This window comes from Nomia melanderi, chromosome 6 (genome assembly GCF_051020985.1).
Source record: "Nomia melanderi isolate GNS246 chromosome 6, iyNomMela1, whole genome shotgun sequence".
Classification (NCBI taxonomy): Eukaryota; Metazoa; Arthropoda; class Insecta; order Hymenoptera; family Halictidae; genus Nomia; species Nomia melanderi.
In genome coordinates, this window is record NC_135004.1 from 11047534 (window position 1) to 11072617 (window position 25084).

General features: G+C 39.4%; 1 protein-coding gene across 1 annotated transcript in view; it reads left to right on the plus strand.

Annotated features, from left to right (window-relative positions):
• Positions 1 to 207: 207 nt before the first annotated feature.
• RhoGAP102A (Rho GTPase activating protein at 102A) overlaps positions 208 to 25084 on the plus strand; it is a 45671-nt gene continuing 20794 nt past the window's right edge. The window contains exons 1-4 of the mRNA XM_076368735.1: positions 208 to 3327; positions 13919 to 14075; positions 15261 to 15377; positions 21960 to 22141. Of these exons, the coding sequence (XP_076224850.1) occupies positions 1441 to 3327; positions 13919 to 14075; positions 15261 to 15377; positions 21960 to 22141 (2343 nt within the window). The 5' untranslated portion in view covers positions 208 to 1440. The remainder of the gene's footprint in view (positions 3328 to 13918; positions 14076 to 15260; positions 15378 to 21959; positions 22142 to 25084) is intronic.

Here is a 25084-nt window from a genome sequence, read left to right on the forward strand (position 1 = left end):
CCCCGTGTCCCTCTCATTCTCTCTTCGCGACTCGGGCTTCCCTCTTTCTCTGTCCCTCGCCGTGCGTTATTCTCACACTTTTCTGTCTATCGCACGGCTTGCTCCTCTCTTCGCGTAAGAGAGCCGCCGGCGGAGAGAAGGGGCAAAGACGCTTTTAGACACGGAGCGTCCACGAGCGTCGCGACGCCTTGAGAAGCAGTAGTCGCGTACCTTAGGCAGCTTCCACCTTGCCGGCTCGCGGCTGAACGGCAACGTGATTTTCGGGTCCGACGTGCCCCCGCGATCCTCCTCGGACACGTCGTACGTGTCCCCCTCGTGGCCAGCGTGTGCAACCACCCTCTCCCCCTATTGGACACCCGGGAACATCCGTCGGGAGGTTGTTCGTGGAACGATTGATCATCGGTGGGATAACTCGATCGTGGAACGTGGTCCCGCGACCGTGCCGGGCGGACAAGTTCTAGTTGGACGAGTTAAATTTGGGTCGAGGCTTTTGGACTCGCCTCTGGAACACCGCGCGCGCCCGCTCCTCTTCTCCTCCATTGAGAAAATTCTCGTCGGATCCTTCGGTTTCGTTTGGTCGGTGACCAAGGGACGGGAAGGCAGCCCGCTGGCGTGCTGGTGCGAGAGTAATCGTCGGGAAGAGGGAACCGCCGTGTGGTCAGCCGGATTTTCGTCCGGATCCGCGAAGTCTAAATTAATCTGGAGCCCGTTGTTGAAGTTCGGGACGCGGGCCTGGCGGCGGTGGCCGGCGTAAAAAAGAGTGTAAAGTCTCGTTCAACCCGAGGATACGAAAATAATCGTGATACGGGGAACCGGGAGTCGGATCAGTTTCGTCGGACGATTACGCGTTTCGCCGCGCCGCGATCCTCCGAGATTCTCAGGGGGCGGCCAGCGGGGTGGGGGACGAGTGGACCACTTCTTCGGTGCACGGAGAGCCCCCGAGTCACTCGTATCCCGCTGCGGAACCAACAATACATCCCTCACCCTTCCGTGACCTCGCCCAACCACCGTTCCGTTGTCCGTTGCAAAACTGGCTCCGTTCAAGACTCGGCTAGGTCGTCCGGCCGTTGATCGACAAATTCCGAGGAAGGAACTGCTCGCGGCGTTCTCCGACGACACGATAGGGACGCAGCTTGGTTTGCCTACCGTCTAACGTCACCGACGACTCGGTTCGGCCTCCTCGCCCCAGATAACACGGGAGTACAGTGTGCTAAGTGTCAGTGTCCACTGAAGCGACGCCGGGGTCTCAGTGCGCGGAGGATCGGTCCAAGGTCGCCGATCAGTGTATCACCGGTCCCCGTATTTCGGTGATGTTGTAGCTGTCCCGCGGGTGGACGACTGTCCGGGTCGTCGGTCGGGTGGTCGGTGGCTTGTGTCCGAACCTGTGGGAACGATTCCGCGAAAGTGGTTCGCGTGGCGAGGAAGGAGAAGGACGCGACGATGGCGGAGCGTCCTGGGGGTAAGAGGCGTTCGCGTCGTGACAGCGTGGACACCGGCGCCGCCGCGCGGCTCACGCCACCTGCCTCCAAGGATCGGAGGACCAAAAGATCCAGCAAACCGTCGAAGGAGCGATGGTTGCTCACTAGGAAGACATGGCGGTACATGGCGGACGCCGGCAGGCGGTTGATCCCCGACGGGACGCACAACCGGCCGGAGGACATACCGAAGATCGAGCAGTACTTCCAGGAAGTCTGCCAGAAGGAGCCGAGGTTCTTGCTATGGAGGAAGGCCTCGTACCCGGGGACACTTGGCTTTCGTGCTCAGAGGCGCAGGCGGCCGGTGAAAGGCGGTAGCTGCAGGACGAAGGCCAGTTCCGCGGATGAAGCGGATGATCTCAAGGGCGCGGGTCAAGGTTTCGTTCTGCAGACCACCACTGCTGGGAAGTTTGACTTGGCTAAGGCTAAGAGGGAGTGGTTACTAGCAACTGAAGGTGGCAGCACGCCGTCCAGCCCTGTGGCGCACAGGAAATTCCAGCAGGAGGACACGGAAGCGAAAGCGTTGGCGGACATGCTGCAGAAGTACCTGAACATGCAGAGCGACGCTGCTGCGACCAGACCCGGCAGGTCGGAGTTGCTCGGACAGGCTGACGGGAAGGAGCCTTTCGATTATCAGAATCTGATAAACAAGCTCCAGCAGCATTTAGACATGATGGTTGCTCAGGCTAAACTGGAGGAGTTGTCCGTTCGCCGGTCTTCCTCGGGTAAGATTAAGGATGCTAAAGAGAAAGATGGAGACGCGAAGATCCCAAAGTCCATGCAACCGTATCAAGGCGACTACGTGCATAAGTCTCTAATGGAGACGATCAGCCGTTACTACAGCAAGTCTGGCACCAGGGAGCACGTGATATCGAACATTTTGACGGACAGGAAGCTTCTGGAGAAACTGTACTTCGACCTTAGGTGTACCAGAGGGTTCAGGGGTCCTCGAGCTACCGGTGCTTACACGTCCCCGTCCTCGCGCTGGTGGACTCATCAACGCAGCAGAATGCCAGCGAAAGAGGAGGATTGGTTGTCCAGTTGGAGGGATCCTATCTCTCCGCCTCCTCTGATAGCTGTACAGGAGCCTAGCACTGATAGAGGCCCCGTAGAGGATGGTGTGCAGACTGATCCCGTTCCTAGGGAGGTTCTCGACGCGGTGTTGCTGGAAAGAGAGAAGGAGGAGTTACAAGAGAAAGCGATGCACAAGTCTAGCGGCAGGAGACGCAGCAGCGTTGACAACGACGATGTCTCGCCATCGGTTAGCGACACTATCAAGAGGTACCTTCGGATGGCTAGGAAGAAGTCTATGGACGCTGATAAAGTGGACAGGTTCAAACGGGTGAACTATGACAGGAATCTGAGGAATATCAAGGCCAAGGGCGAGACAACGAAACTAAGCGACGACGATGGTAACAATAAAGGGTGTCAGACCGATGACAACTGGGCGGTGAATTATAAGGAGTTGTCGTCGATGGAGAACCCTCCGGAGAATTTGTCCGACGTGGAAACGACCACCTCGCCGCCGAGTCGTAACGCGAGCTCGAGGAGCAGCATCGACGCTGGCCTCGGCCCCGAGGAACCATTGACCCCTAAACATCATCATCAGTCCTTCCTCTCCCATCTCCTTCACGGTTCCAACGCGCACAAGGATAAGCCGCACTCGGCACCCGGTTCGCCGGCACTGACCTCGTCGTCGACCAATTCCGCAGGTGGCACAGCGATGCAGAAGAGCAAATCGTCGAGCAGTGTGGTGCATCACGGCAGCCGGCTGGTACCTAAGAAGATATGGCGGTCGCGGAGCAAGAGCACGTCGAGGGCGTCCAATCAACCCTCCGTCTGGACGCCGCAAGTAAGTTCTTTTCTTACTTTACCCTTCTAACGCGTTCACGACCAGCCTCGCGTATCTGTGATATTCAACAATGTATCTGTATCTTACACAATGAAAATTAACATGATGATTAAATCGTGTTTTCATGAAACATTGTTGACCGATCACTACCTTCTTTGCACTTGCATTAGCTATTTCAAATTTTGAAATGCAGGGCAATATAGGATATTCCAAAAGCAGAATATCTAAAGTTACATAAAAGATGTGACCAAAGATTAATTCTAATTCATTATGTATAAACAAAGTATATTGAAGTTTACTTAAATTGTTTCACTTTCGTATTTAATAACCGGTGATATAGTATAGCTTTTGCGTAAAATTGCCGGTCAACAACGTGTTAAGTTACTTTGACATATCTTTTTATGTAAAATCGTAGTGCATGGAGTAACGTGTACGAAGATGAGAGTTTTATCTTGAATTTGACTTGCATTTTATACAGACCACTTGTTCATTTAATAAAATATTGTAACTGCTAAATAAACGTTGGTCGTGGACGTGTTAAGCCGCGGATACACAAGCAAGAAACTTGCGACATCCTTTTCTGATAGTGATTCTTTTGACTGTACAAGTTCAATTCATTTAGGATATTAATAAAATAAAACGATATGAAACAGAAGTGTAAACATGTTTGCAAGTCGCTATCGGGAAAAATGTCGCATGCTATTTGCTAGTGTATCTGCAGCTTTACCGCTTTGTTCTCGCCTCTGGTTTTTGCTTCCGCTTTTTCACTGTCTCGACTTTCGAGCATTGACGTGTTTAACACTTTGCGTACGAGGATTTTTGGAAATATTAACGTTATTTTTACTTCTTCCCTCGCAGGGAGAAAATAGATTTAAGAAAGGAGTTCGAAAGTTTCTATTCTTTCACAGATATATTTAAATTTGAGGATAGAGGGAAACTGTTAATAGTGTACATATCTTTGATGTTTCAATAACACCTCCATTACGTAGGTGAACTGAGAAATGTACACTGTGTCGGATTTTATTCAGCAGATAAAACTATGACGGAGAAAGTCGACTGTAAAGAACTGTGAGAAGTAAGAAAATTTTGCAGGGATTCAACGAAATTTGTTTACGTCGCGTCCAAGTAATATATTTCAAGAGATTTAAAAATTCTATTGTGTTCCCGAACTTCAAAGAGAAGAATCCTGCGTTTACATAATGTCAGCATACTGTATGTGTGAACGTAATAGAAAAAAACTATTTATTATAAAATTGGAAGAAACATTTGGTATGCAAGTGTATTTTATCACGTAGTCGATAGTAATAAACATTGTACTGTCTTTTTACGAGGAAATATACACGAGGTATTCACTCTTGAAGAAGCGAGACAGAAACAGTGGAAACCGATTCATAAAATACTGTAATTTTAAAATAAGCTCATCAAATCTGCGGTTTAGATGCTACTTCAACAACAGAAACGAGAAAAAGAATAATTGTTAGATGTTGCATTATTGATGACGTAGTCCTGTACAGTTTGTATTATAATCGGCGATACAAATCGATGGATGGCGGTTCCACATAATAAACAGAAGTTGAAACTGTCTAATAAAATTTGTTTATGCCGCGAGTTGTCTGAAAGACAGAAAAGTCTGTGAAACTCATTTTATTTTCAAAGAAAGTTTCCGTTGTGTTCTTTTTTCTCGCGTTGTCTCAAATTGTTAATACATTTCTTACACGAATAATAAAGTCATAAAAAGATTCCATACATTTCTGGATTTATTTAACGGTACATAATAAATATTTTGCATTTTTATTTTAGAGTATCAGTTATTGATAAATGATTTATTCATCCAGGTAACATATTCGTACTAATTAATTTGTGATAATTAAAATTAAATAATTGAGAGGGAAATGTATTTGTCTCTCTCTCGATTTCTACGCTCATAATGTCACATTATTATCTTATCCTTGTTATTGTTCAATAACAAAACGTTTGCTTTTATTCAATACGTTCTTGTTGGAAGACGAAATATTGTCTTTGAATATTTAAGATAGGTTTCGGGTAACGAGATACCGCGTTACTGCATATTTCAAACGTCCAGGAATATAATGGTCCGTTTGTAAACCATGGAAAACGATTTTCATTTAAACACTGCACAATCGTGCGTATCTCTCAATTTTCCTCGTCTTATATTACTTTCCTAATTACTTTATTAATTCCACTATATGAAACTCACAATTAGACAACATTATTACCGTAATTAGCTCACGCCACGTATAGATCAACGATCGTGTCAATTGTCACATAAGATTACAGTTTCATTCTCAGTTTTTAATTCCTCACCTTTCTGTTTATAAGATTTCTTAACTCTGAAGTTAATTGGTTAATTTGTAACGAACACTAGAGTATCAAATAGTCCCCAAATGGCAACGCCTGAGCCATTTCAACCCACCTATTCAAGTGCTTCACCTGACTTCTCGGTATCTGACATTGAAAAGGAGGTTAATGATTTTCCTTTTAATAGTAACTTTAAAAGACATTGTTACGTGAAATTGGCACTCGACGTGTTAGTGATTCACTTTAATAAATTACCTTTTCTCTAATATAAGTCAAACCTTTAATGGCCCGATAACAGGTACAATTACCGACCACTCAGAAGTTAAACAGAAACATGGATTAAAATTAAAAAAAAAAAGGGAAACTAAACACCGTTATTAAACAATCACCGAGAATAGTACACTTTCTATAATCACTCCTATATATCTAAGAACCATTGACAAGTGAGGATTAGAATGAATTTGGTTGTTGATTCTATCAAGTCGTCGGGAACGTTCGTCACTCGGGGATCACTGCGAAGACATTTGGCGTTATCGGGACACAGGAAACAGTTGTTACGTCGTTTCCTTTATTTTGTTTGTTTTAAACGAAATTTTATTTACGGTCCGTAAACGAAACAAGAACGAACCGCGTGCGCTATACATAGAGTTCCCTCTTGCCAAAACACGTCTACGAATAAGTTGCTTGAACCACCTGTCGCCGCATAGCCGGGAGTGTCCGCCTCGTTATGAGAAAGAAAACGAATTAATGATGTCGCTATTAAGGTCCATCGCGAAAATAGAGTGCCGCTATTAATAACGACGCTAATCCGGCCGTTTTCTTAATAATAACACGCGGATTAATATTTCCCGTTACCATTGTGCGGGGCCATTTCACCGAACAAGAAAAGGGCGTTACAGCGACGGAGCGTCTGTGCGAAGTAGGCTCGCCAGTTTTCCAAAATGAAAGAGGAGATTGTTATTGACATCTTTAAGCCTGTGCATTACAAACGTTTATCACTGAAAATAACTAAGAAGGAAGTGTATATTATTTTGAATAAAAGTAAATACTAAAATAAACGACTAAAATGCATATTTAGAACTTGTGGTTTTTTAATTTATATTCGGTGACTGATACCGGTATTAATATATTTTTACGTACGAAGAAGTAAGCAACGCGAAGTTACATTAGCGCCGAGAGTAATAAATTAATTGAGAAAAGAATATGTTCTAAGTGATCAGTAGATTCTTGGAACAAATTGATACATTAAACAAAATAGAAAGAATAGTTCAGTGCAAATATAATGGATAGTACACATTACATTTATTTTTTAACATTTCAACTGAAGTTGACTGTTCTCTGTAATTAAATATCAACTGACAGCTTCTTCGTATGCGAAGTACTGACTGTCAGTATTAGCACAGTATCAGAGAACGTAAAAAAACAACAAATAGACATATATTGGCGGCGACCTTGAAATCGAAGTCAGGTTGTTTCTTTCATCTTTTTTTTTAGAAAATTGTTCAAAGTGTATCTCCTATCTTGAGATTTTCGAAACGTTTTCACGATGAAGTAATTCCGTTCAAGGACATATTTCCCGAGGTTTCAAGGTCAACGTGACGTTTCAAACGGAACGATATATTTTTGTTGCCGTATTGTTATGGCTAGCAAAAAGTAAGTTCATTCACGAATAACGTATTATATTTCAAATAATTTTCATACTGTTCCTAATCTACCAAAAGTACTGATACGAAATGATATTTTGTTTCATTAAACATTTTCTAAACTCATTGCACTGAAAAGTGGCCATGAAAGATGACCTTGAAATTATGGAACACATGTTCCACAGAAATATTTGTTCATAACCAAAAATAGGTATTCTCTTTTTTTAAGAAACAATTATGCATTACAATTTAGTCTTGTCATCAGAAGCAATAAAAATATTTCAAAATCTGGAACGATATACTCGGTACATTAGAAACAGCCGAAGTTGAAAGCCATTAAATCTAATCTTTCTTATGGAATTTTGATTGTCATATACTTAACTCCTGTTTATTTACTGTCACAGCAGTCTTGCATAATATCAAGTCCAATGAGCAACTAATCAATTTCAAAACATATTATCCTTCCTAATTTTACGCGCATATTAACAAAAAATCGAAACACACACGCGTCATCACAACATTCTTCCAATACAGAAAATTCCCGTAAATGTTCGACACATATCAGCTTTTAACGCATTGTACGCCGGCTAAATTTCAGCTACTAGAAACGCGAGCATCGGTGATTATATTAATATATTTTTAAACATCAATCAAACCGAAATTTGTAACTTACAGAGAAGAATAAGGAAATGAATTTTGTAATTTCATTTAGGATTTGTGTTATACATATCTAAAATGTTACATTAATGTACACAGATGTTTCTCTGAGAAATTATTAATGAAATTAGTAAAATAGCTTTGTTCCTCAAGCTACGTATGATTTCTCTTTCAGTTAGTTTCACAAAATATCGTCTTTATCTCACCAGAAAATGTTCAAATACTTTTAGTGAAAAACTTCCGAGTGCAAAGGATCTTGGTTAGGTCTTGGTTAATTCTTGGTTAGACCTTGGTTAGGTCGGTTAGGCTAATTTTACGCGTATATTTACAAAAAACCGAAACAACACATATTGAAATAAAATAGCTTCGTTCCTCAAGCTACATATAATTTCTCTTCAAATTGGTTTCACAAGATATCGTCTTTATCTTGCCAGAAAATGTTCAAATATTTCCACTGAAATACTTCCGAGTGCAAACGGTGAATACCGGTATGTTACATGTAGGTTCGAGTCTTTGTCTTCCGTAAGATCGTTACACGCGGCACGCATTGTCTATACACGATATTCGATCTAAATCGGTGCGATCCGAACGTCACGCAATCTCTTTGAAATATCCAAGCCATGACACCTTTTCGGTTTTCTTCTTCTTGTATCCCCGCCGGTCGCGCTCTCCTCTCTCCGGGCCGATTCGCTTCGCATCTCTTCAACCCGTTCCTGCTTCTCTCGGAGGGTCTATCTGATCGGTTCGACGGTCCGTCTATTTTTCTTTCATCTCCCCTTCGCCGTCTGTCAAATAGGCGTCGCTGTTTAATACATTCGGGACGGATGGAAACCGTAGTTTCCCAAGTGAACGAATCGCTATTTTTTATTGTAGCTTCCAACTGCAATTTCTGAAGTGATGCTGCGATTGCCAGTCACGATTCTTTATTGTAGTTCTCAGAATGAACGAGTTACAGGCTTTTATCGTATCTCCCGAAGTAGAGCAGACACAATTTTTTATTATAGGTGTCAAAATGAATGAGTTACATTTTTTTACTGTAGTTTCTATGGAGAACGAGTTAGAATATTTTATTGCAGTTTCCAAAGTAGACTAGTCACAATTTTTTATCGCAGTTCTCAAAATGAATGAGTTACAGTTGTTTACTGTAGTTTCTATGGAGAACAAGTTAGAATATTTTATAGCAGTTTCCAAAGTAGACCAGTGACAATTTTTTATCGCAGTTCTCAAAATGAATAAGTTAGAAATGTTTTACAATTCTAGTTCCTATGGAGAACGAGTTACAATATTTCATTGTAGTTCTCAAAAGTAGAAGATAAATTCTCAAAATGAACGAATCACAATTTAATATAGTAGTTTCCAAATGGAATTCCTAAGACGTTATTATAGTTCTCAAAGCGATAGTTACCAAGTCGATAGTTCCCCAAGCAAAACTATAGTTCCCAAGGGTACTGTTTCCAACGGTAACTCCTAAGGAATTGCTGTAATTCATAAACCGAAGTCCCCAAAGTGGTTCAATTACAGACTTTTATTATAGTTCCCGAGTGTAATTCCTAAGGCATTGCTACACTCCCTAAAATTATATCGTAGTTCTCAAAGTAATCGAATCAAAATTCATTACTATTCTTTCCAAATGTAATTCCTAGGGTGTTATTATAATCTTCCAAGCAATCGAATCACAGTTCTCCATTGCAATTCCCAATTGTAACATCTAAATCATTATTATAGTTATCAAAACGATAGAATCACAGTTCTTCCAATTGCACTTTCGAACCGTAATTCCAAAACCGCCGTTATAGTTTCCAAAACAGTATTACAATTCCGAAAATGATCGAATCACATTTTTCTCGCTGTAGTTCCCAACCGTAATTCCTAATTCAAACTTTCAAGAACATAATTAGAAAAGCAGAACTACAGTGAAAAATGGCTTTTCCTAACGAATATCACGAAAAGCACTATACTTTATATATTTTCTATACAATATTTCTTCGTTTCACATGCATTCTCTAGAATTTTGCACTTCCAAATTCCTCATAAATGTATAAAAACCCTTCAGTCTATTTATGATTCTCGAATAATTTTTTAACCACGTCGTTGGAACTTCTACTGTAGTCCCCAAATATCACGGATGCAAGTTGATACAGTTTCCAAAGGAGAATTCTAGTCCCCAAGGCGACGCTGCGATGTCCTAGGGATTCGTTCTGGGGAACTACAATTCCCGTCCGTCTCGGATGCGTTAATATCGCCGTGTGACCGAGTATTCCGGCGATGTGAAAGAGAAAAAGAGGAGGCCGGGTAGAACAAGAAGAAGAGGCTCGACCTTGCCGGCGGCGATCTCGTTAAGTGGTAAGCGCGATAACCAATTTAGGGCCTCGGAATTTCGCTGGCGCCGCCAGAAATAGTCAGCGAACGGTGGTGTGTATAAACTATACTTAACCCCTGCTACTACTACTACGTGCACCAACACTACGCGGCCCGCTTGTTTCAACTCGCCGGCCGCGCCGCGCGGCGTGCAGTTACGCCGTCGACGTACGGTGCACGGGTATCCCTGGAAACCTGGTCATAGTGTCATTTTCTGGACTTCTAAGGCTGTACGCACACCAGCGACACGGTCGCGACGGGGCTTTCCTTTTCTCAAGGTCAACATTTATTCGTCACGGCTTTTGCGCAGGGTAACGGCAAGAGTTGGCTCAGTTTTTGAAAAGGAATTATTATGATGTAAATGTTAGTGATATTTAATGAAGGGAAATAGGTTTATGAAAGCAATTTAACCCCTTGTCTGATTCATTTGATAATTATGGTGGATACAACTATTTTGTCGTTAATAATTTATTAGGAAAAGGAGAAATTTTGAAGCTTGTTAGGATTGACAATGGGAAAGTAATATAGAAGTATCATTATAAATTAACACTATTTCTACCGAGCTGTCAAAAGACACCTTTTGTAATTTTAACTTACAATTATTTTACAAGTTTAGTCGTATGTTCTGAATTGACTTTTCGACCTTTCCAGTGACGATTATGCAATTAAACATAGGAAATGTCCAAAATTCTATTGAGGAGGAATCATTGGACTAAGGAAATAATTTCAAGTTAAATAATTGATAACAATATCAGGTATCATCTAACACTAACTGTCTAACACAATTTTCGCCGTGTCTATCCTTTCATTTGCGTTCAAACTTATTTTAATCGCTAGAAATAAAAAAATTCGGGACCATTTTTGAGAAATTCAAATTCTGATGTTAACAGATACGCAAATGAATGACGTTGCACGAATTAATTTGTTACGCGTACAAAGAAATATTGAAAGAGTAGTTTCCGCTATGGGTACACCGACTTGAGTTGTTTTTTGTCGGTGATATTGACCATGAAAGGCAAATACGTCGAGGAAAACAGTTGAAAAATGTAGAGCTTCTCATCGGGAACCAACGATCCTTTGATCCACACTACATTCTCGTACAGTTTGTTGTCCCATGACGAGAGAAGAGAACACAAAAATATACTCGAAGACGAAGACCTGTAGCTCCCTTCCATTAGAAATAAACCAATCTGACGTTCGAGATTCATTACTCGGTCAAATACATTTCTTAACACTGTAGGGATCGGGAAGTCGATTTGTCAACGACACCTATAAGGAACGCTAAACTATCTCCTGCAACGAAAATTTTGACTGTCAAGCGCAAGACCAAATGGTAACACCGAAATAACTTCTAACAAAAATATTGATTTTGTATCCACTCGGTGGTGATTTGATTAGAAAATCATTTTTTATTCTATAAAATTAATCTTTGGTGAAAGTCTACTTCTTTTATTATGCCATACTTTGTTCCGTGATTTTATATCAATTTTTGTGTAAGAGAAACTGTATTTTATATTTTTTATGACAGATCCATAACGTATTACGAAAAAAGGCATGATATCTCGCAAAGTTGCTTAGTAAATACTGCGCCAAGAATAGTGTGAGTTGGTGATTGATTAGAGAAGGTATTTATGTACAGCGTGTTCTATAATTAAATAAATAAACTTGGTTAACGCTTAGAAGATTGTGAAAACTAAGTAACTAAGCTACCAAACAACCAAACATTTAAGCAACTAAGTAACTAAGCTACCAAACAACCAAACATTTAAGCAACTAAGTAACTAAGCTACCAAACAACCAAACATTTAAGCAACTAAGTAACTAAGCTACCAAACAACCAAACATTTAAGCAACTAAGTAACTAAGCTACCAAACAACCAAACATTTAAGCAACTAAGTAACTAAGCTACCAAACAACCAAACATTTAAGCAACTAAGTAACTAAGCTACCAAACAATCAAACAATCAAACAACCAAACAACCAAACAACCAAACAACTAATCAACTACGTCGACGAACAACTAAGCAACTAGTAATTTATTTTCTTCTTCAAGAAACAGAATATCAGTTAACATCACCTGCATACAATCCGACCTGACCAAAATTCATAACATTTAAACACTTAGTTATTTACTATCTATTAAAATAGTTGACAGAAAAATTCAACTTGTGCATAACTTCAGCTGTAGTAGAGTACACGAAAGATTTTTAATTTCACGTAAAGATGTACAAGCTGGTAATGATATCACATAGTCGTCTAATTACAACTATAAAGAAGGATAAGGCCTCGGTATTCCCCGAATATCGGATCCAGGAAGCAGCCGCGATAAATTAACCCGCGCGTTGTTCTTGAGACGGTTAAACGGGTATCACGATCGTAAATTATTGGACATCGTTGTCCCCGAGCGAGGATTCCGCTCGATAATATTTGAATTTGAAATTGACGGGGAGCCAATTCATTACATCAGAGGCAGCGAATTTTCCGGGGACGCTCGGTGAACGCGAAAACAAAATCTTTCTCTTTTCTCTCCCTTTAAATTTCATTTTATCATTTTCATGAACGGTGAAGGTAATAACATTTTCTCGATGATAAGGTAATTCCGGTAATAGTACCATAACTGTTGATTTTAATGAAACCTTGACCGTTGTACTCGTGTATATTACAATTTCAGTTTACAATTTCAATGCTATTAGCATTTTTGTATTCATCAAATTATCGTGTAAATGAATACGACGACGCAGAAATGGAATGTGAGCTGACATTTTGGCAAGAAAAAAAACTTCCTTTCAGATTCATTATTCATATGCAAATTTAATATTTAATTTAGACGGTTCTCGCGTATTTTTCCCGCAATTTCATTTGTTCGAAGGATAAACGGAAATTAGATGGGGAAGAGTAACTTATGGGAACCCATTTATTACAGCTGGACAGGCCGCGTTGGCAATTGTAAACGAGAATGGGGAAGCAACTCAGAAAGTTCCTGGAATCGTTCGTTAACCAAGAAATAACGCGTAGAAACAATAACAAACCAAACAGATAGTATAAATCAAATTATACGAACAATATTATATTAACTATATTTAGCTATGTTTAGTTATGTCTAGCTATATTTAGCTATATTTAACTATATTTAACTATATTTAACTATATTTAACAATATTTAACTCTATCTAACTATATCTAACTATATTTAACTATATTTAACTATATTTAACCATATTTAACCATATTTAACTACATTTAACTACATTTAACTATTTTAAACTATATTTAACCATACATAACTATATTTAACTGTATTTAACTATATTTAACTATATTTAACTATATTCATCTACATTATTCTGAACAAAAAGGTGTCATTAATAACTAGAAAAAGACAGTACAAAGGTAACATGTTAAGAACACGAAAAAGTGATTCAGTCAAATAGACATCAAGAACGTAACAGTGTTAAACACATAGAATCGCCAACTGTCAGCCTGTATTAAACTATTACCGCGACACATACTGTATGATAAATTGTTAGTTGTCACGTAACGAATAATATTTTACGCGTAACGCGCACTGGATCGCTGTAACGAGAGAAAGTCCTCAGGTCGTATTATGTTTCAGGGAAAGTGCACCTGGGCGGGGACCAATGGTCGACGGGTCACCCTGCAGGATACCTCACTGAGATCGCTGTCAGAAATCGAAAGGAAGGTCCTTTGCAAGGTGGCTGTCGCGAAGCTTCAAGCCTTGAATTTGGGGGTACACATTAGGCCGCCTACTGGTAAGTGTCTTCAACGTTTTCACCTCTTTACACAATATACCTTTTTTTTATTGAAAAACAATAAATTTGACAGAAGTAATAAACATACGAATGGTTAAGAATATTTATACCAAAACGCCTTACATACTTATGATATTGTTTTTTATAATAAACTTAGAACAAACTTTAAATTAAAAATTAAATATAACGAAAAACGCCTTATATACTTATAATATTGTTTTTATATAAAAGTCTTAGAATAAACTTTAAACTAAACATTAAATGTAATGAAAAACTTGAACAGTTATTTTATTTTCGGTTCAACCAAATCATTACCGAAGGAAAATATATGATTTTTCTGATAGATCGTTGACAATTATTTTTCTTTCGATGGACAAGTTGTCTTTAAAATATTCTTCGAAGTTTCTACATTTTTGACAGATCTGAAACCTAAAACATCTTTAAGTTTTAAAAGTTCTGATTACATAAAGAAATGCTCGAAATGATGAATGTTTAGAGACCAAAGATGCTAATTGACGTGTCGTTTTATAATTAATTACAAAAGACAAGGAAGCAATTTAACCGAGACGTTTCGATCTGTTAGTTCGCGCGTTGGCCTATTGATTTCGCAATGGCATATATGCGAAATCACTTTCTTTTTGTTCGCGGCGAATTGCGGTCGTCAACGTTACTCAACAATCAAGAGAGGGGTCGTATTTCATCGAGTTCCATTTTCTCTTGTGCGTTCTGCGTTCCTTTGTTCCACTTCCGTATCAAAGCGGAAGTGAATCAATGAAACCACAATAGAGAAAAGAGAGTGCAACGATTTCTTACAGAGGAGAGGTTGTATTCACCCTTTGCACTCGAGAGGCGGCTGCCAGTCGCCAGATGATTTGACACAGTAAAATTATAAACTTTTGTATTCACCATTTAATTTTGTATACTGCATCGAAACGTGAAATATCGGAAGAAAACAGCTTTGTTCCCTAATTTATGCGTGATTTCTTGATAAATTAATTTTAAAGAATCTTGTCAACATCTAATCGGAAAGTATTGAGTATTTCAAGTGAAAAACTTTCGAGTGCAAAGGGTTAAAACTCTAGCACGAATCGAAATCTGCTGATTCCACGCATTGTCGATGTTTGTTTGTTTCAAACAATGAGTAGAAAGTATTTCATTCCTTTTCGTATTGTTTCTCGTTTTCAGAATCCCTCGGTGGCAGCGCTATCACTACAAAGCCGAAGAGGAGAGCACCTTTGCTGAAGAGGAAGGCTCTCACGACAGGCTTCTTCGATAATAAAGGGAAGGATGACAAGGAAAAGGGTGAGTGACAGGTTAAACACTTGTTAGTTGTCTAATTTTGTGGCAGAGTTAGATGGAGACTGTTAATGTTGCAGATGAAGTCATATCTTTTTATTAAATTAGAGGAATGTTGGAGATTTTTGAAATCATAAAAGCTTTAAGGATTAAATGCTTGTAAGTTGTAAGAAGCTTTTAAAATCTTTTCATGATTCAGTGGTTCGGAAGTTAGAAAGTTTGTAAGTTTGATAGTTTAAAAAGTCTTCACGATCTTATAAGTCTTCAAAACCAGAACATTTTAAAGGCTTCAAAAGTCTTAAGGTCCCCAAAAACGAAAATCCCTAAATTCTTAAAAGTCTAGAATGGTCCCATAAGATTTAAAAGTTTTCTGTTTGTCCTATATCTACATTTTCTCCAATAATTAACAATTTACAATAAAAAAGAATGATATTTAATTTCAAAACAATCAACTACAGTGACACATGTTATTTTCCAAGTTTAGTGAATTGACTTTCCCAATAACGATTATAAAATGTACTATAGGAAGTGTCCAAAATTAAATTGAAGAAAATTCTTAAACTGAGAAAATCAAAAAACATTTCAAGTTAAAATTTCAGAAAGTGTCTTTCGATACCTTCGGTAGGAATAGTATTAACCGTTTACGATCGGTGGTACAGTGGCGACATTTAACATTTGTTTTCGAAACCGGTGTCGCCAATATGGCGGCATGTTCTTTTTTTCTGAGTATAGTGTTATTTTACGATCGAGAGGTATTGTATTTATTATTCTTTACGGAATTTATATTCAACAAAACACATTAACTTCAACAAATTTGTAATATCTATATATTTATTCTAAACCACCTATAGAAAATATATATATATATATATCTTTTCAAAGTTATTTTTCTACAGGTGGTTTAAAATAAATATATAGATATTACAAATTTGTTGAAGTTAACGTGTTTTGCATTACGATATAAATATTTATACTTCGACTATTTGGTACTGTCACCACAAAAATGTGTCGGTCTTAAATGATTCAACGATTTTCTCTCCGACAACGCGGAAAGTGGCCAAACACCGAGAAAATGTATCAGGCTTCCCTGCCCGCGGCGTGCTCCGATCGTTGCGCGGCAATAGAAATTCACCGGATAGTGTAAATAATTAAATGCGGTGAATTAAGTGCGCAGTTTAATGCGCGGACAGCGGCACGGTTAACGATCGTAGATTTATGGGCCAATTATTTGTTTGGAGAATAACTAGCCCAGCTATTTTCAGGTGCGATTCTGTTTGCCGAGGTTTCCTAGGAGACTACTCTATCATTTTATGCGTTTACGACATGCCCGCGCGCGCGCGCGGGTATTCCGATCCGGTTGTGCCGCAGGAAAGACAAATATTATCGTTGGGACAAATTTTCGTGTTGTTCTGCTCCTCCCTTCCTCGCTGCGAATTCCACTGTCTCGGTGATTACGTAAATTAGACGCAAGGACTTCCGTTCTCGCGTAATCGACTAATCTTCTCTTGACCACGATCGGAAAGCTTCGTTTCCATTCATGTTTCTGCTTTTTATATGAAAACGATGTTTCCTAATAAATGCTGATTCCAAATATTTAGATATTTCTTATTTAGACGAGAAAGTTTATAGTGGATAAGAGTTTTTAAAAGAAATTAACGCAAAGAAACGCGGGAATGAAAGTAATGGAATTTATGTAAAACATGTCACGTGAATTCAGGTGACGTGGTACTTTAAGGAGGCATTTACCTTAAATCTGATGGAACAATAAAATTTAAATTTGAAATATTTTTCAAATTTGTATACATATGTACTTATTGCTCGGGGATGATCCCTGGAAGGAGTGTGTCTAATTCAGTTTTCATCAGTCTTCTTCTCATTCTTGATTAGAATCTGCTATTCGTTAATACTGTTACACGTAACCGATTAAAACTATAAACACATAGTGAGAGACCCTTCTTGTCTCTGTGCCATCTTTAACGTAGCAAATTAGTACTAAGAATAAATAAATAAATAGTTCCTAAATAATAAATATACAATACATATATTAACCCTCTGCACTTTCACCATTTGATTCGATATTCCGAAATTGTAAAGTCTTACAAAGAATATTAATCTTCGTGTGATCTATAAATACACATATGTGAAATACTGAAGTAGTAACTTTGGTTCTTAATTTGTTCTCTCATTCAGTTCGTCACAAGTGTTGTTCGTGTCGTGTACAACATATTGAAATGTTGAATATTTCTAGTTTAAAGTCTTCCGAGTGCAAAGGGTTAATAATAAATATACAATAAATAAGTTAATAATGAATATAAAATAAATGAATAAATAATAAGTACAGGTATTCCCCCATAACACAGCATCATACACGGTTTCGTCTAACACGATAAGAAAATTGCGAAACCTTTGTATAAAACTACTACAGCACTAGATAACATGACTTCTGTTTACCATAATTAAAAACCTAATTACCTTAGAATAATGAGTCTCATGTAACACGGTTTCGCTCTAACACAACATTTTCTATGAAACTATCTACCGTATTATAGGAAAGTTACCCGTAAACAATAAATTTCGTCTGCATTTCTCAAGAGAAAACTCAAAGAATTACCCATGGTTCGACGTTCAATTCACCGTTTCCTCAACGTGGCCGAGACAAGCGAAAATGTTGGACACCTATGGTGTAAGCGACCCCGCGGCACGGCTGTTCCGGATCCCGTTTGACGTCCGGTGGTCCCCGTGGCACTCGTACCCGCCGGTTACCGCAAATAAACTCGGTATATGCGGAAATATGCATCGCCACCAAGCACCCCGTGGCTAATTTTAACCGGCGAAATTGTGTCTCATACCAGGCTGGCCGATGCTTGTTCCCGCTGCCTGGTACTCGTGCACATGGCCGACCGGCTGGCCTTTTTTTCCACCTCTTTACGCGATTCGACTTCGATCCGAAACGGAGAACTCCGCGCGATGCTATTTCGCGCGTCACCGCGATGATGAGGGATCGCGTTGCCGCGCCAGTGCGCGTTGGCGGTGCTGTGTCCAGCCGCTCATTGGGAAATTCGATGAACCATACGAAAGAAATATTGGAAAAGCGGCACGACAGTGTGCGTTGACCTTTGAAATTCACCTTTAACCCTCTACGGGCCGAATTTTTCTTCGTGATTATAACAAAATCGTAATACGTACTCTTTAACACTAGGTTTACGGAACGCGTCAAATTGACGCATATTGGATTTTAGAAATATTATGTTGCAAATGTTTACATCGATTTCGATTGATGCGATCACACTGACGTGTACCCCAATTACCTACTATCAAATCTCCAGTTTCCACAATCTAAATAAACGAGCATCAACTCTTTTAGGAATAATAGAATGAAGTGTACAATAAATGCCTAAACCTAGTGTTAATAACAAAGGCAAATGCTATTGAAAATAATTATTAACGGTTTAGTATCACAGTAGTCATATGCTATGATCCGGCTACTTATTTTACTAAATATTTTTATTCAAAATCAAGTTTCTTATTGTAATTGTTCTTCGGCAATTTCGAAGCTACGGTGATCGGTGACCACCGTGGCAGCCAACGTGCTAAATCGAAGTCGTGCAATTCGAATGCCGTAAATCGAGGGCTAAGTGTACAAGAAACTTTCCCCTACTCGCGAATGCTTGCAACAAAGTAGCGGATGACGATGGATCACGGTGCCAGGAATACGCGATCGAGTCTCGTCCGTTTCTCGTGAAGTTTACGTTTCCGCAGCGGCGCGCACGACCATCAAAGAAGCCTCGAGAAAATCCGATGAAACAATTTCCCGCGCGACACGCGGCGTTTGCCAAATTTCGTTTGGCCGGCGTAAGTCCATTCTGGTCTCTCATCTTCGTGCACCTTCGCCGAACCGCGGAAATGGGATTTCCATTGTCCTTCGCCTTTCGAAATGTCGTATTTAATCATCCGATCGAGTTGTTGTTATTATCGCACGTCCGTCAGGCTAAATATCACCGCATCAGGCAGCATTATTCGTAATACAGAAATGTTTTCAGATAATCATTGTTTAACACGTTGAATGCCGCGCGATTTCATAGAGCAAAATACACAAAATGGAAGAAATACAATATTAAATCATTTGTTCGAATTGAATTATTATTATTGCACATTGATATAGCTGAATGGCACCGCATTAGCATTATTTATAATATAGAAAAGTTTTCAAATAATCGTCGTTTAATCGAGTGAACTACGCTAATTCGATTTGGTTTACGGTCATCGGTGACCATAGCAATCAACGTATTAATCCAGTAATCTCAGTTAATCCCAATTGTACCACGTGTTTTTGTAACGAATCATACCACGATGTGATTCTCAGTCACTCATGAATAAAAGGAATGATTAAAATGTTATCGTTTTTGTTTATAGAGCCCAAATTTTAAAAGAAAAACTGTTGGAAATGCAATATGAAATAATAGAAATATTTAAGTAAAAAGTTCAAACGCGACTCAAAGTCACATCGTGGTCCGATTGCATCAAATCAAGTACTAATCAAGAATCACCTTTCACTGGGAACAAAATATCCGCAATGTGTCAAGCGAATGGAGGAAAACGAAACCGAAGGGAAGTTTGATGAAAAGTGTCGACGGTATCGAAGAGTTCCAGGGAAAGGCTGGTTCTTCGGATCCATTGTCGCTTCTTGAGAGTGGTTGACGTTCCACGATCAGAGAGAGAATGAGAAAGAGAGAGAGAGAGAGAGAAAGAGTGGGTGCTCGTTTGGAGAGGCTGGGATGGCCCAGATTGTGGTCTATAATCGGACCGGTATAGAGACACGGTTTGTTGCCTTTCGGTTTTTAGCTGGCTTCGTGTACAGTCTGAGAGAGAGAGAGAGAGAGGGGGGAGAGGGAGAGAGAGAGAGAGGGAGAGAGAGCAACGGCCACGTGAAACTCTGACATGTTCGATCATATGAGGGGACGTCACATAAATGACGTCCTCTTTTTAGACCACGTTCGAGCCACGCGAGCCTCGTACACGTGTCTGTTTCCGAGTCGAACGCGTTTCCCGTGACGCGTTTGGTATCTGCAATTTAACCGATTTAACCCTTTGCACACCAAAGGTGCCTCTGTCACCACTCGATTGTTGCATAAAAATTGTAAAATTTCGTATTTAACGTTAAGTCTCGAGTAATCTGTCGATGAAACGTGGAAATTAAATACCACTGTTCCCTTTATTTTGTGAATAGATTCCTGGTTTAGTTAGTTTAACCCTTTGCGGACGAAGATTCTTTGAAATATACGAAATCTTCAGCAGATGAAGTTAAATTTTATATCGATTGCTTAAATAATGAAAGGAAATTATACACTGATCTCTTGCTGTTTGAGTAATTGAATCGATTGTTTACGAGTTACTCTTCCGAATATGGAAATTTGATCTCGCCGAAATGTCGACACTCGTCCGCAAAAGGTTAAAAATGTCATCCATATCACATAAAAATAAATTGAATATTTCTAGCGACAAATTTTTGGAGTGCAAAGGGTTAATTTATTATTAATAATATAGTGTTACTACAGTATAAATAATGAAATGGTGGATCTTGAGTAATCGAGAGCTAGGAACAAATATATGTGTTTAATAAAATAAAGCTAAAACTATGGTGAAAATATAAAATATGGTAACAACACTGTTAGCCACGCTGTTAGCCACTTCCTTAGGCACAAATCATTGTTCAGAACCATGAAATTGCACAAACATTCACTCTGCGTTCATTACACGCACCGAATAAAATTTACAAGGTGACATTCACGCGTACAATATTTACTTTACCGAATTTCATTTCTATATTCATTCTCATTGGCTATAAATTTGTAGGGGCCTGCATTCCATTCGTGACTTACAGTACTCACAATTTAACGGTGACGCGCGTTTACTTCACAGACAAATCATCGTTTCAAATAACGCAGCTTCAACCCTTTCGCTTCGGCATGCTCGTAATAAAATGTGATCTCTGTGAATGGAACGCGTGGCTCAATAAAATAATAATACGTGAAACCTGCGTCCAATGTTATCGAAAACACGATTTCCCATGAATTAAAGCAGTGGTTGTTAACCTTGTTTGCTCTTTTGAAAACTTAATGAAATGGCGAGTGTACTTCTTCGATTTTTATTTTTCATCGTATCGAACAATAATTAAAACAATGTTTTTAAACTTTATTAGTACCTCGTTGAAGATATGTTTGTTGCATACAATAAAAATAAACATAAACGTGTTATCTTCTAGAAAAATCTTTCGTCCAATATCTGAAACAACAATAAATATGTTATATACAACTATACAACTATGCAACTATACAACTATACAACTATACAACTATACAGCTACACAACCATACAAGTATTTGATATAAAATATAATGTAAAAACTATATTTTATAATTTACACTTGCATCATCATTTACACATACGTCGTTGAAAATTGTTCGCGACCCATTAAATTCAACGAACGATTATAAATCAATAACGACAAACATTCTACAACGTGCATCCCCTTAAATTTCCTTAATTTCCGTGCGCCGTGCCGATTTAAGTTCTCTCCCTCTGTTTCAGATTCGACGGGCGGCCTGGTATTCGGCATACCGCTGTCACAGTGTTTGGAGAACGATAGGATCGCTAGAATCGCCGCTGGCGAGGTCGCCGACATCGGCTGCCTGTCGAGGAACAGCAGACACGGGAGCAGGACAAGTTTCACGAGCCTCATCGAGCCCACCGTGGCAGCCAAGACCGATGAGGTAAGTAGATTGGGTCCTCGCTTGTGTCGGACAAATCGATGAACAAGTCGGAGGAGAAGCACAGATTCATTCGAAGATAAATGACGGCCGGAACGCGGCAATATCGTTTGCCTTTTCATTACCATTTTCTGACTACAGTCAGGCGAGAATTGATTTTCTGACGTTTCATCGAGTGACGTTCGTATTCGTGTTTGTTAACACGCTCGATATCAATATTAGGTTGCTTCATACGTAATGTTGTTTTTTTTTCCTAACATCTTTTTTGAGAAATTAATACCTTTCTTCTAATGAATTGATTATTAATTTTTTAATAATATATAATATATTTTGCATATATATTATATTATTATTATATATTAATATATTGTATATTACTAAAAAATTAATAATCAATTCATTAGAAAAAAGGTATTAATTTCTATTATATATAAATATATTATATACACATATATAATATAAATCTTAAAGGCGGCTCCTGTTTTTTGATAAATATTTTAAATATAAAGTGGATTCTATTGGATTGGTCATAGAAAAGTTAATTGTAATACATGCTTACTGTACTCGTATACGCAAGACTGTACTACTGTGAAATTAGCCGAAGTAGCATAAGTATGCCTTTAATCAGACAACTCCAAAAATCGTTCATGATTTTATTGCATCGTGCAATTTGGTTTCGTTATTTCATAGGTTTGTTATATCAAGATAAAATACAGATATCTGAGTATCGATAAACAAGAATAAAAACAAAAAAATAAGAATCAAAGAAAAACGAGGATAAAGTAGCATCTCACCACAAGAAAGGGTTACGTTTCAGAGTAATCCTTTTTAGGCAAAGAATATGCATCAAACTTTCTTCTTTTCCTAATAAATTATTAACGTTGAAGTAGTTGTATCGATCATAGTTGAGAATTAAATCGTAAGGCAAGGGGTTAACCTTTCGCACTCGACAATATTTTTTAATACAATCATTCATTATTTTCTGACGAAATATTAACAATATTATTTGCAACTTACATAAAGAAACATCTTGCATAAATTATGGGGCAGAGTTGTGTTACTTCTATGCTTCATTTGTTAATACCTGATGCAACATTTTATATTGAATTTTTCAGTTTACAATTTTGTTGCGTTCAATCAAATGGCGACTGAGAGTTGCCCCTCGAGTGCAAAGGGTTAATTGATAGAAAAAAAGAAAACGGCCCGCTGATCTCTTGTTGTTCGACTAATTAGATAGTCTTCGAAATCTGAACATCTCATCTAATCGAAATGCCGACATCCGTCCGCAAACGGTTAATCCTCGATCCGAGGACTTTATTCGAGGATCGTTACGAGCGACGAGGAAGAGAAGAGGTCGCGGCGAGCACGCCCACGCTGCCCCTGGAAATCCGAGTCACCTGTTTTAGATTGACGTTAACTAATCTGCGCGCGGAACGCTCTCCTCGACTTGTCCCGATCGAAATTTTCAGCGGGCGACCGTTCGGAAGCGTGGCCACGGCGAAAATAGATGCACCGCGCGTTTAGTAGCGCGATGCCTATGCTCTTTCACCCTTTTTTTTAGATGACACACGCTAAGCATAGAGGTGACGCGAGATATTTGATTGTGACTCGGCGACTTTCCGTTTTTATCGTAGACTCGACACTTTCGTAGCCTGGGATATTAAGGTGAACGGAAGCTTTCGGGTCCACAGCGATGACTTTCGGTGATTCTGGTATTAACCCTTTATAGGTTAGGGATGAGGATGGCTACCAAGAACTAATCCTGCAGATCAAATCGAATACTAATTACGGAAATACCGTCTCCTACAGAATCGATCGAAATCGCGTAACACGGGTGTAAAGCATTCTGACTGTTCACCGATGGCATCCGGCTTGTAGGACCAAACGTTAATTAATCGGATTGTCACGAGTACTTTGAATATATGCTGAAGTTTTACTAATCGAAGGACCACCCAATGTTGGGATTAAGACTTCTGAATGACCAACTGACTGATTGACTTCTCTGAATGGAGGTTTTCTGAATTGTTTCTAAACTTGTTCCTGATTGAATGTGGTTGCTAATTGAACGCGTTCCTGATTGAACGTGGTTGCTAATTGAACGCGTTCCTGATTGAACGTGGTTGCTAATTGAACGTGTTCCTGATTGAACGTGTTCCTGATTGAACGTGGTTGCTAATTGATCGTGTTCCTGATTGATGGTGTTCCTGATTCTAATTCTGACTGACTCAAGGGCCTACTAGTTCTAACTTTTCTCTCCGAGTACCCTTCTAATTCAGTTCCTAACTGATTCTGATCGTAAAGTGTCTCTGACAAGGGTTTTTCCTAATTCTCCTGGGCCCACTCCCTCCCTCTCGATGTACGAAGATGGGGCCTCAGAGGCGGTTTTTCATCCCTTCCTAATTATGATGACCACTCTATCTTCCCCTTCCAGTACGCCCGTAGCGTGGTATTTCCCTGGAGCGGGGCTGACGAAGTTAGTCTCTCCGCTGGACGAATGTTTTGCAACGTTGAGGAAATTCCGTTAGGTCAAGATCGTCGAGGACTTTTTTCTGAAATTCTAACGGACCATCTGGAACACGACTTTACGATACCTGGGCTGAAGTGAAACAATAGACAATGGTTGATTCCTAAGCTAAACCCTTATGTGCCGCATATTGGCTGCAGGCCGGCCTGCTGAAGTACCGAACGAAAAGCTAATGGTTATGAATGTCTCTACGAATATTATACCGTATCGTAAAATTTTCCCCTTGTTGTCCTAATAATATTCAATATCAAATTTTATAGTTTCACCGTATGAAATCAAGTGGTGAGTGAGAGGCACCTCTCGAGTGCAAAGGGTTAACCCTATGCGGTTTCGTTAGTTCATTCAATTACAGCTTAATATGATGGTCTATTTATTTATTCAAGAATATTTGGGAGTCATTGAAAGGTTACCTTTAAATGGTA